A 13,373-nucleotide genomic window follows, 5' to 3' on the forward strand; every position below is an offset into this window, starting at 1 on the left:
CAGTCATGCAAATATTTACAACTTTCATTCCCATAGTTAAAATACATAAAATATGCAGATGTTCCCTTTTCAGGGATTTGATCTCACTTGCTTATCTTTGCTCCCATTTTTCTTATTTTATAAATCAGTAATAATAAAAATGTTACGCTTACCTTACAACTCCTGGATTCTGGCAATTCCAAAGACAGAAAAGAACTGTAGTAATCCACACACCATACAGGGAGGGAAGGGTAGGAAGTCTGTCACCGTGCAGCAACAGAGGAGAGGTTTCGATTAGCCTTTTCCCACAGCACCATCCTTGCTTGCGTCCCTGCGCAAGCTCAAAAGTTACAGTTCTAGCATTGCGGTTGGGATAATGGGGCAGATAGGTACTGTCTCCAGAACTGACCACTCTTTCGAATCGTCTGAGGGTACTTTCACACAATCACACTGTTAAGTCCCAACATGCTTTTGGGCTCATAAATTTATTATAACAACCCATACATCTACGTCCTATCATGCGGTAGGCTCATGAATTTGTTTTAATAGTATACAGTCTACGTCCCAATCATGCTATGGGCTCATGAACTTGTATAGTCTACGTCCCAATCATGCAATGGGCTCATGAACTTGTTTTAACTTTACAGTCTACGTCCCAGTCATGCAGTGGGCTCATGAACTTGTTTGAACTTTATTTTTAGCTTTGAACTTTTTCTTTTCTTTCTCTCATACATTCATCCATTGACAGAATACAAAACATCTCTCATACTTCTTACCTTTCAATCCTGAGGGTACCGCCATCGACACAAGGCGCCTCCTTGTGTTAATTTGTCCTTTACTGTATGTGCACATGTTGTTGTTGTATCTTTCGGCTTCTCCCGGTTAGGGGTCGCCACGGCGGAACTCCGGTCCGCTAATGACTGGCAGTAGATTTTTATGTACCGACTTGCCAGGCCTGATGCACAACCTTCAACGAAGGTACGTCCATTCACACGTCTCCACACAGAAGACGCTTTAGCTGAGAATCGAACAGGACGTCTTACTGTGAGGCGACAACGCTACCGCAGCCCCACCACAGCAGCTATGTGCACATACATTTACTATACTCATTTACTGTGGGGTCCTCCTACTATTACTTGTATATCTTACAACCACTCAGTCAAACAAAAACATAGGCATGCACTTATACTACAAACACAGTTATGCACTTATTCTAAACGCACAGTCATTCACTTATTCTACATTTTGCTAAAATTGTCTAAAAGAAAGAAAGGAAAAACAAACATAAACCTACCCTTTTCCCTTACAAAACAATTTCTCTGCCAAGGCTAGCATGTTTGCACACCCTGAATAGCTGCACATCTGAGTCTCTGACTATTCCATGCAAAGCAGTGTGGAATTCACAGAAAATCTGTGATGGGCCCTATTCCAGAACTGCCCTGCAGCAATACCAAAGTTCAGATACAGAGAACGCCACCAAATTGTTAAAGTCATAAATAAATGACATTAAGAATTTACGTTATATGCCTTTAGTCAGGAACAACACTTCAGGATATGCAAACAAAAATGTTATTCTTACAGCGCTGGGAGTTAGTCTTCATAATTTTTGATGAAGCATTCTCACTTTACATACAAAAACTGTAATTTTATACATTTTCTTATCAAACTGCTCATGCAATTTCATAACATTATAATGACTATGTCCTATAGAAAACTTTGCAAATGTTCTCATCCCTCGTGATTTTCACCTTAGACTTCACGTGAACACCTTCCTATACATGATTCACCTGCTTCCAAAGGGTCTTGTTTCTGACCTTGGATGCTTCAAACCTGCTCTAGCACATACTATTCTCTCTTATTACATACTAAAAGAATGCAGTTAAAAAAGCAGCAATACTGTGGGCTTATAAAGCAGTATTTTTCCCAGCCCTGCATACAAATTATATTTGCTTTTTAACAATCATATTATAACATCATTAATGAACTGAAATTAATATACATTTCAATAAGCTGGTCTTGTCCCATAACAAACCTAAGTGTGATTTTTCAAATGGTCAGAGAAAAATGTGGGCTCAATAGAGAAGTTTATATCAAGGTTTAAGAAAAATATGGAACTTAAGAAAAAAGCAACTCTAGATCATATTTTATGACAGTGCGAGTAAAAAGTAAATTTATCTTTGGTTGATTTTTCCTTTTGGAAATTACATGGGTCAAATAATACAAAGTCATTTTTTTAATTCTGCAATTGCTGTGGTGGTGTGAATATTATATGGCTTGTTTGAGTTTGATCTATCTAGTAAAGGATGTTGACAGAAGTTCCAATCCTTGCCTAAAATTAAATAGTGATTCTGGAAGCAAAATATTATCTTGTATAACGACAAAAAGGAATGCTGTTGTTTAGAGCAGGGGGCATATAGATTAAGTAAAACAATAGGTCTGTCTGCATGTGGACATTTGAAAGTTATATAGCACCATCTACCCTCTAGATCTATATCATATTTTGAAAGGACATTTTAACAATTATAGATACGCCCACATCATTTGATTCTTTACTGGAAGCAACAATTTTTCTAATACACTTCTTCGCGATCTCTTGTGACCAGTGTTCAATGAGCATATGTGTTTCTTGCACAAATATTATTTTTACCTTTGATTTAAAGATGAGGTGAAAGAGTTCTCTCTTTTTAGCCATCTGGATCACCTTAACATTCCACGAGACAATCACCAACATCTTATGGTGTTATGAGTAAGAGAAAATAAAGTAGAGTTAGCTTTAAAATTTACATTTACAGTAGAAAGGCCCATTAACCCATGATGCGGCAAATAGCACACATCTCTTCCTGCCCCTAATCCATGCCTAACCACTAACCTACCAGGACTGCCAAGAAAAGAAGGGAAATGTAAATTGTGGAGACATACATAGTCAACAAAATTTGCACACAGGTTGTCGCCATTGCATTTTCCTATCAAATTATATTTTCCCAAAATAAAAATATACAGCAAGTAGAACAAGCATAGTATAACTTACCTAAATGCACTTGCTACTCTACACTCAGCTCCTTAAATTTGTTATATAATAATTTGAGTGGTACAGATCTAAGATGTCGAGAGAAGGAAGAGAAATTAAGTAGAATTACTGAAGGAAATATATAGACAAAATCCTTGTAAAAGTATGTAGGCTCTTAAATAAAGAAAAAGGTCAGTTTTAACTACAAATAAGAAATGCCAAAACAGCAGCATATTCCTACATTAATAAACATAGGGAAGATTCCTAATGAGTTCAGACATCTAACAATAAACATTGATAATCATAACATTCTAATTAAAATTTTAATAGTATAACCTTTTATCACCTTAGCATTTCTCTAAGACAGTCATTTCTAAGGGTGATTTATCTTCGTTTTACTATAGTGACTAAGTACCTCATACAGCAAAATTTATACAAAAGTTGAGCAATTGAACAATTTCTACTTTTAAGACTGTCACAGAGTATTTCAGTCTCTCACCAACTTTCCTCACTGCATTTTCACAACTGTCTTTAGTTTAGGAGAAATTGCGCTAGTACAGCTTACATATACCAGCTCCACGTAACAGGTTTTGCATCAACATGAATTTTCTGAAGGTCATGAAGTGTTAAATGTTGGTTATTTTCTGACTTTTATCCTCAATGATTTGCCAAAAAGAAAAAAAAATGTGCAGTTGCTTCAGACTTAGAATAACCACGACAAGAAGCAATATCTTAACTTGTTCTTTAATAAACACCACAACATTACAGATTTTTTCTGCAAAATCCAGATGTAGTTTGACTAAAATGGTTGCTTTGTGTAAGACTGCAGACTATATGAGGTATAAAGAATTCAGAGACAAAACTGCACCCAGCTATTCCATCAGTTTTCTTTACAGAGCTCTATTTAAATGTACTTAATAGCAAGTCTATCCTTTGAAGTTGTTTCTTTCCAAATAACTGTGCTAAATAAAGTTTTAGTACTATAAGTTAAAGACAAAAATCACAAAGGACAATTCTAACACAATTCCAAATAAAATGTTACCGTCATGCCTAAACACTTTACTTATTTCTAAATCTATTGTTTTACTAAGCATAAACCTTTTAACTAAAGAGTGCATAGACAGAACTTTTTTTTTCTTTTTTCTTTCCTTTTTGCTTCATTGCAATTTCTTTAAATTATAGCAGACAGCTTTGTCCCAGAACTGCTCAAAACTCCCACTGAATCTGTCCATCAGACATTAGATTTCTTATAGGTAACAAGACTAACAATAACACACATATGAGTATTTGCGAGCTTTTGTGTGTCTGTGGTGTGTGTGTGTGTGTGTGTGTGTGTGTGTGTGTGTGTGTGTGTGTATGTAGTCACATTTGTCTACTCATCTATATCTGACTGAATAGCTATGTATCTATATTATTTATTTAAATGCTTATTTATTTTGTTTTGAGGAGAAGATCAAAAACGTGATACAAAAATGTAGACATTCTTCCGTGAAGATCTAAACAGATGAGAGGTATAGTGCTGCTGCACACCTAGAAATTGCTCTGATATGGATTTCCTATGTAGAAAAGGGGTCAATATTAGGGTCACTGGCATTTTATGCTTGAGGCAACTGAGGCCTGGGGGGTTCCATATCACTTGCACCACTTGTAGAGATACCAAAATAAAGCTTAGCTGTCATGTTGGGAATACATTTAAGAAGCCACTGATTTCAATATTATGATGCCCGGAGCAGCAGTGATCCTTTAGCCTAACTAGTAGGACACATACTTAGAGTCATCGTCAAAATACGTTTTCAACATCTGAGAAGACTGAATGATTCTAAGCATCAAAAGAAAGCCGGTCAATTGTTTCAAGAGTCTTTTATCAGCAGTAATTAGTTATGGTGACAGGTAGTTCTTTAAAAGCAGCTAAGAATGTGGTCATTGCTTCCCTGACAGATGTAGCAACATATTTGATTTCTTTATGCTACAAGAACAAGGTACTTGGATATCTGATTTGGAACTTTTTTTTTGTATCAGAACATGCAGAAGGAGGAGAGGGTTTGTCTTGCTTGCTTTATCTGGCTTGGTAAGTCTTGTGAGAAGGAGATTTTGTCATCCATTCCAAGTAAAGGGTTTTCTTTCAGGCTGCTGATAAAATTAAGACATTTTGAGGATTCAAGAGTTTCACGTAAACTTGCCTCGGTCAATCTGTAGTTTGAGCAAGTCTAATCGCCTGATGTGCTCTTTCAATCACTATTTGTTTAGCGTTGTCTGGATTTTCCAGTAAAGTGCTCAGGATTTGACCAATCGTGGTTATAAGATTTGGGTTTGGATAGTGTTCTGGAATTCCACGGATGGTATTATTCTGTCTTGATCTTGCATCTAGGTCAGTAATTTCTGTCTGCAGATCTTGTATAAGTTTAGTGTTGTTTTCAGAGTCCTTCTGTATGTGGTCTATTTTATTTTCATTAACAAAGATCCTTGCCTCTGTTTTTTCCATGCTTGTTAGGATCTGGTTAAAAGATTTACCAAAGTTCGGGAATTCTGTGAAAAACTCCTGTATGGCTAGTTGTATCAGCTGTAAAGCTAGTTTCATATCTTCAAGGTTTGTTGGCTTTAGATTTTTTTGGCTAATTTCTTGCTGTCTACCCATTCTGGGTCTTACAGCGGTAGTTTCTTTTTCTGGAGAGGCAACCACTGAAAATTTTGCTTTTATGGTCCATGCCTGCCCCCTTGTTTGACATTTTTGGCCTTTTCTGTTACTTCTGGGTACTATGCAGTCAGCCATTAATACTTTGTGGCTGTGTCCCGACAAATGGTATGCATTCAATCCAACTGAATCAACTTTTTTTAGGTTACAGATCCATTTTTTTGATAAGGATGCAGTGAGTTCTCAAAGTTTTAGATAATTAAGAAGGCTTATTTGCAACATTTGATTGAGCTCAGTACCAAACAGCACAGAATTTCCCTGGAATTAGGTCGGAGTTCAGCAGTAGCAGTGCCTACAAGATATCAGCCACCTTTTTCTTCCCTTATCTTCAGTATTCTTGCCATTGTAGCTTTACTAGTTTCTTTTTTTAATTACTTGTTCTGTTAACAAGGATGTTTCATTACATTCTGGTTTCTCTTTGAAGGCTTTTTTAACCAAGGAACCAGAGCTAATTTTTCACCAATAAAGGCGTCTGGTTTTCTTAAGCCTTAATTCTTATATTATTTTATTTATTTACTTAGTTAAATTATTTATTAATTAATGTCTTGCAGTTGAAAAGCTACTCCCAGAGGCTCTCCCATACCATCAAAAGTCCCCTCCATAAAGAAGGCCTGGAACCCGGAAAGGTAAAACACATATTAGAGAACCCTAAGCTCTAACACGGCAGAGGACTGTACCTTATTGCTTGCTATGTTCCCCCTTTCAGTCATGCTGTCTGCCAGCTGGACAAGAATGGAATGTGGGTCCAGGAAATGCTGAAAGCCCACTTGGACCACAGAGAAGTCAGTTTTGAGATGCTGACATAAGGTTCATTTCAATCTATTGTCTGGGAGCAGAATAGGACTTCCTCCAAACTTCTTTGATAATATGAACAAAGACTGCTCAACGGACGGTACCTCACAAAACATGGCAATAAAGCAATCAGCCTAGAAATAAACAAGGATTAATGGTACAGAAGAACCTCATTAAAAAGGTTTTCTCCCACAAGGGGCAGGAAGCTCAGGTACTTTTAAACTTTGCCCATCTCAAAAATGAAGGTTTCCCCAACCATTTGGACTCAATGGGGACCAAGCAGGAAAAGTTCCCAGAATCCCAAGACTCGAGTGCTTCATCATGCCAGATACTCGTTACTAAACTTAAGAATACAGTCAACAACTATTAATATGTTAAGCTGCATGTCTATCAACTTACTGTTATAACAGATGAAACAAGAGGCAGGTTGCTGGAAGAAGCAGACCAAATCTGACCTGAATGGAACAAAAGCTGCAGTTGTATGAAGAACAAGTAAAATTATTAGTGCAATGCTGACGACTTAAATGATGAAAGTGTGATATGTAGAATAAAACGCAGACAAAGCAAAACTGAGAGTTTTACAACACAGACTACCTTTTGCTAACAAAAATGAAAAGCAGAAAAGCTATTCTGTCAGTAATTAGAGAATCATACAGCTCAGCAAATTCAGAGTCTTTTGACTCTATTCTTTAGTTCAGTAGTACATCCACCTATTCTCTCTGTAGAGAAATCAAATGCCTAATAATTGACAACTTCTTTCTGGGCTGACAATAATTACTGCCTTTTCCTAAAACTACAGACAGTTTTTTTTTCACTTCAACTAGGAAAGTAAAGAGGTTAAATACAGTCATGTTTTCCCCCAGCAACGTGCAAGAAGGCAACACAAGGAACTGCTTCAAACTGTTTAGCTAACCCACTTGCAATAAGGAGTAAATCAAGTATCTTAATACAAAGCTTCCAGCTTTGTGTTGAATTCCTTGTAAAGAAAGAAATCCTAGTAGCTGCATCTTTGCCATCGATTCTCTGACAATTATACTTCTGCAGTTTCAAACACAGAAACATGTTAAAACAACCTACTTCACTTTGGCAGATTAGTTTCTTCAGTTCTGGCAGATACTTCACTATTTTGATACCATGTAATAGCAAAAGATTTAATTAAAACACAGAACATGCAAAAGTGGTCCAAGGTCCATGAAATCCAGAATCATTCAAGTTAGCTCACTGTATAAACAATGATCCCCAGAGCCCACTCAGGAGACTCAGGAACCTACTTTGAGGAGATATAAATCAAATAAGTCACATGTTAATGTGCAGGAGAAATTGCGCCACAATCCTGCTTCCAGCAGCCAATGCTACAGGGGCATTATCTGACTGCAATTAAGCCTTTTCAATGACAGCAGGCAGAATGTCATTCCCTTGCCACAAGAAGAAGGCAAAAAGCTCAGATTTTAAAAAGGATGCAAGCTGTGTCTGAGTGCAGTACAGTACTCATTATCATATTCCTCTTGACTCTATGGATGATATCCTTTGCCTCAGGCACTCATAGTTGCAGCCACTTTATTAGTGATGCCTAGGTATACAAAATGCTCCTACACAGATGTCTCTTGAAAACAGAAGCATCTTACACAGTGATGCTTTGAACAAGAAAACTTGCAGGTGTAATCACAGGAATATATACTGCCACCAGAATTATGCAATCTCAAGAGTATTCCAATTTTCTGAGGTACAGAGTTCACTAGGGATCTGGGGAGTGCAGAAAAGTTGAAACCACACTACTAAAACAATTTGTGTTTATTTTTCTCATTTATTAACCATGTAAACACAGTCGGCACAACTTCGGAACAGTGACACTGACAACCTGGGGCCACTCTTTGGTTAAGCCACTTGCTCAAAGTTGCATAGCAGGCAAATGGATGCTGACTTAATCAAACCCTTAACTACAGGATGAAGCTTATTAGCATCTCTTATGCTTACAGTGGATATAAAAAGTGTACATACCCTTGTTAAAATGAGACCACAATAAGTAACTTCAAAACTTTTCCCACCTTTAATGTGCCCTATAACCTGTACTATTCAATTGAAAAACAAACAAATCTGTTAGGGAAAAAATATAAAAAATAAAAACGTGCATAAGCTGGTTGTATAAGTGTGCACACCCTTAAACTAATATTTTGTTGAAGCACCTTTTGATTTAATTACAGCATTCAGTCTTCTTGAATAGGAGTCTATCAGCATGGCACATCTTGACTTGGCAATATTTGCCCACTCTTCCTTGCAAAAGCGCTCCAAATCTGTCCAACTGTGAGGGCATCTCTTGTGCACAGCCCTCTTCATGTCACCCCACAGATTTTCTATTGGATTTAGGTCTGGGCTCTGGCTCCACCATTCCAAAACTTTAATCTTCTTCTTGTGAAGCCATTCTTTTGTTGATTTGGATGTATGCTTGGGGACACTGTCGTCTTGAAAGGTGAAATTCCTCTATATCTCCAGCTTTCTAGCAGACGCCTGAAGGTTTTGGGCCAAAAGTGACTGGTATTTGGAACTGTTTATAATTCTCTCCACCTTGACTAAAGCCCCAGTTCCAGCTGAAGAAAAGCAGTCCCAAAGCATGATACTGTCACCACCATGCTTCACCATGGGATAGTGTTTTTTTGGTGATGTGAAGTATTGTTTTTGCGCCAAACGTACCTTTTGGAATTGTGGCCAAAAAGTTCAACCTTGGTCACATCAGACCATAACATATTTTCCCACATGCTTTTGGAAGACTTGATGTATTGTTCTGCAAATTTTAGCTGGGTCTGGATGTTTTTCTGTGTAAGAAAAGGCTTCCATCTTGCAACCCTACCCCACAGTCCAGACATATGGAGAATACGGGAGATTGTTGTCACATGTAATACACAACCATACTTGCCAGAAATTCCTGCAGCTCCTTCACTGTTGCTGTAAGTCTCTTGGCAGCCTCCATGACCAGTTTTCATTTTGTCTTTTCATCAATTTTGGAGAGATGGTCAGTTCTTTGCAATGTCACTTTTGTCCCATATTTTCACCACTTTTTGATGAATGTCTTCACTGTGTTCCATGGTATAGCCAATGCTGGGAAAACTTTTTGTACCCTTCTCCTGACTGATACCTTTCAACAGTGAGATCCCTTTGATGCTTTGTAAGCTCTCTGCGAACCACGGCTTTTGCTGTGGCAGGCAACTGAGTAAATTTCAGGAAAATCCTACTAGGACAGCTGAACTTTATTTGGGGGTTACTCAGAGTCTCATTAATTGACGGCAGGTGTGTACTCAAGAAGACTGAATGTTGTAATTAAATCAAAAGTTGCTTCAACAAAGTATTAGTTTAAGGGTGTGCACACTTATGCAACCAACTTATTGTACGTTTTTTTATTTTTTATATTTCCCCCCAACAGATTTGTTTGTTTTTCGATTGAATTGTACAAGTTATAGGTCACATTAAAGGTGGGAAAAGTTTTGAAATGATATACTGTGGTCTCTTTTTTATATAACAAAAACCTGGCATTTTAACAGGGGTATGTACATTTTTTATAACCACTGTAACTGTCTGTGCTAACCACAGCAAATTTTGGTATTTAATATTACTTGCAGAATCCCCAGTTCAATTTTTGAAGTGTCAGGACTTGCGGCATTGGGCCTTACATTTCCAGTAGACAGCCTCTACTGCAAGACTAAAGCTAGAACCTGAAAGAGTTATGTTGAAATGAACCTGCACATTGGTGATCAACTAAACAGTGACAAAGTGCACTGCAAGCATACTGAAAAAATGGCAGCTGTACAAACTGAGTTCTGGCAGTTTATAGGATGTTGCGCCACCAACCCTTAGTGGAAGCCCACAATGCAGCCTAATTAGTACTAATCTGTATCTGTGTAACATTACGCTATAAAGTTTCAAGGGGAGAAAAAAAAACTCTTGCTAATATCTCACCGTTACTCCTTCATAATATATTTTCACTTGGTCTTAGAATGCCATTGACAACTCATTGGTAAGGCAGCCATTTTTCTCTTGTTCTCTCTTTCTCTGTCCCAAAACAATCTGTTTCTGCTACAGTTTTCAAACATGCTTGCACACAGTTTCAGCAAAGCTCTACTGTGCTACACCATTCTTTCTTTCCTGCAATCCTACTGATCTTGATTCAGAATATACCAGTGGCCTAATGTTGCACATGCATCCATTTACAAGGTAAAAATAACTAGCAATCTAGTCACACAAGCCACACTGCCTCAAAATACCATAGTAAGGGTGGTCTCAAAAAATACACCAATTCTTCCCAAGTTCTCAGTCAATATGTTCTACCACTCTCCTTTTCATAATTTCTCAACACATTTTGCACCTAGACATGTTTAACCAAAATCCACAATGCCATTGTTTTTTGATTTACTTTTCCCCTGAAACACATTTTCCTGGTAAGAAAAGTGAATGGAACTTACCTTCTGCACCAGATAAACACTAGTTGCTCTCAAACTTGCTAAACTGTCCAGTGGTGTTCCTTCATGTACAAAGTAGCTGACATCAGCAATATGAACACCAACTTCAAAGTTCCCTAAAAAAGAAAGAAATATATTTTTAAAAACTGGCATTACCATGCCTCTTAAATGTTAGGATTTAACTACAGCACTGTCACATTTTCCCCTCAGACTTAGATTTGATTCTCCTGGATTTACATTTTCTTCATTATGTTATACCTAAACAGCATACAGATTAGCTGACACAAACATTTTCTACCACTTAACTATAGGCAGTCTAACATGTAAAGACCTTCTATTCTGAAAAGAAAGTGTTCCTCTTTTTTACTCATTATGTTGTTTTAAAGATAAGCACTGTGAAGTGTAATGCTCAAAAGTAACAAGGTATGTGCACTATTCAGAACTACTTACCATCTATAAACAAATTTGATTTTTACAGGGTGAAAAACAGGCAATATACATTCCCTCTAGCCTGAACTACTCCCTCCAGCCTGAATTATTCCCTCCAGTAAATAGCTCTCATCTATGAATGCCATTTTCAGAAAACATGGAGTCTGATATACTACATTAGCAAATTTGCCAATTAACATACCTTGTTAGCATAAAATAATTCACTGGTATGCATTCCGAGAAGTGAAACATACAACTGTTTACTTCACTATATATACTGAAATCCAGGGCAACAGGTTTGCTACTGAAATATGTAAAAAGTGCACAGCCCTCCTCCTACCATTAGGCCAGCCGAGGACAGATAATGCATGAAAAAAACAATGGCACAATATTATCAGCATGCACACTGAAATAATGTCAGCCTGTCAGTGTTTATGTTGGTGATATGAGGGCATGCAGGCCCAAACATTACAAGTCAGTAGATGACTTCTGCCAATGTGAGGACATACCTATCAGTCAGAAAAATAATTTACTGGTTACAAACACACTGCCTAAGATGATAGCTAAGAAGAAATTTGGAGAAGGAAGAAATCAGGATCAAGAATCTGAACAGGAGAAGAAAAAGCTCAGTCTTAAAAGAATCGTGCAGCTGTTTAGTAAAACACAGTTCACATTGCAGCTTTGGTACAGGAGATGGGTTTCAGTAATCAAATGTACTCAGAAGTCTATAAAAATAAGTGAAACACTAAAGGAATATAAAAAGGTCAAATAAAATCATGGAAAAATAGAAGTCACTTTAAACTCATCACTGCAGAGTACGCCTACAGGCATTTCTGCAGATACCTCAACACCTCCCAACTGTACAAATGTTCACAATGTCCAGATTTCCACATTTTTTACTCCATATTTTGGCCCATTTTTCATAAAATTGTGGTTTTCTGACAAATTATTGGCAAGTCACTACAGACTGAAGTCAGAAATAATAACAGGCATTTAAGTTTAAGATTTCATAGACTTCAGATAATTCATCCATCCATCTATAACCCATTTTTGCACGGGTCTAGATCACATAATCGTAAGATGAATTCAGCGAACGGCATTTACATCAAAAATGCCGTTCAGCAAATTCGCTCTTGTGGGGGGCTGTGCCCACCACACCCCCCACTAATTATATATACCAACTCTGAGATCACACTATAGTGAGGAAAGGGCAAATTTTCCGATCTTCACTGTAATGCAATTCTCACTATTAACTGTTTGCTGAACAGCATTTTTGATGTAAATGCCGTTCGCTGAATTCATCTTTCGATTATGCAATGTAGACCCTTTTTGCACATGGGGTCAGGGTGTCACTTTAAAAGTGACACATCTAGAGCCAAGGTTTACACCAATGGGTGGCTAGCCCTACCACGGTGGTTCTTCCACACCACACTCAAAACACACTCATACTTATGGCCAATTCAGTATGTCCAATTCACTTACTGCATGTCTTTGGAATGTGGGAGGAAACCCACGTGAACCCAAGGAGGACATGCAGACTCCACACAGAAGGCATCCCTGACAAGAAGTGAACTGAGGAACCTCTTGCTGTGAGGCAACAATGCTATCCGTTGTGCCACTGTGATGTCCTTTAGAAAAGTCATGCAAACATAAAAAGTACAGTTGTGTACACTTACCATAAATATAAATGTTCAAGTGAATTCACTGTTGCAGTCATCACACTTGGGTTATCTGCCTGCAGGTAAGCCCTCAGTCGGCCCGAATACCAGTCTCTTAGTATTTCTGCATCAGATGCTGCACTTCTTCCATGACGTCAGGTCATCAGGAGTATAAAACAAATAGCCGACGCCATGTCAGCAACCCCCAAATAGGGGAGCAAGTATATGGTGGGGAACACCACCAGTAAAAAGTAAATACCAATGCCATATGAATAGCCACAGAGAGCAGAGGTGGATAGATAGAGAAATCCATGGGGGCTGGAGGGAGGGAAACCAGGATTGCAACAGTGAATATACTCGAACATCTA

General features: G+C 37.8%; 1 protein-coding gene across 2 annotated transcripts in view; it reads right to left on the reverse strand.

The window, feature by feature from the left end:
* Positions 1-13,373, reverse strand: part of DIS3L2 (DIS3 like 3'-5' exoribonuclease 2) — a 4,570,298-nt gene that overhangs the window by 1,960,345 nt on the left and 2,596,580 nt on the right. For both annotated transcript variants that reach the window (XM_044070680.1, XM_044070679.1), the window contains one exon: positions 10,922-11,034. In XM_044070680.1, the coding sequence (XP_043926615.1) occupies positions 10,922-11,034 (113 nt within the window). The remainder of the gene's footprint in view (positions 1-10,921; positions 11,035-13,373) is intronic.

This window comes from Protopterus annectens, chromosome 4.part1 (genome assembly GCF_019279795.1).
Source record: "Protopterus annectens isolate FY-2018-M chromosome 4.part1, PAN1.0, whole genome shotgun sequence".
Lineage (NCBI taxonomy): Eukaryota > Metazoa > Chordata > Ceratodontiformes > Protopteridae > Protopterus > Protopterus annectens.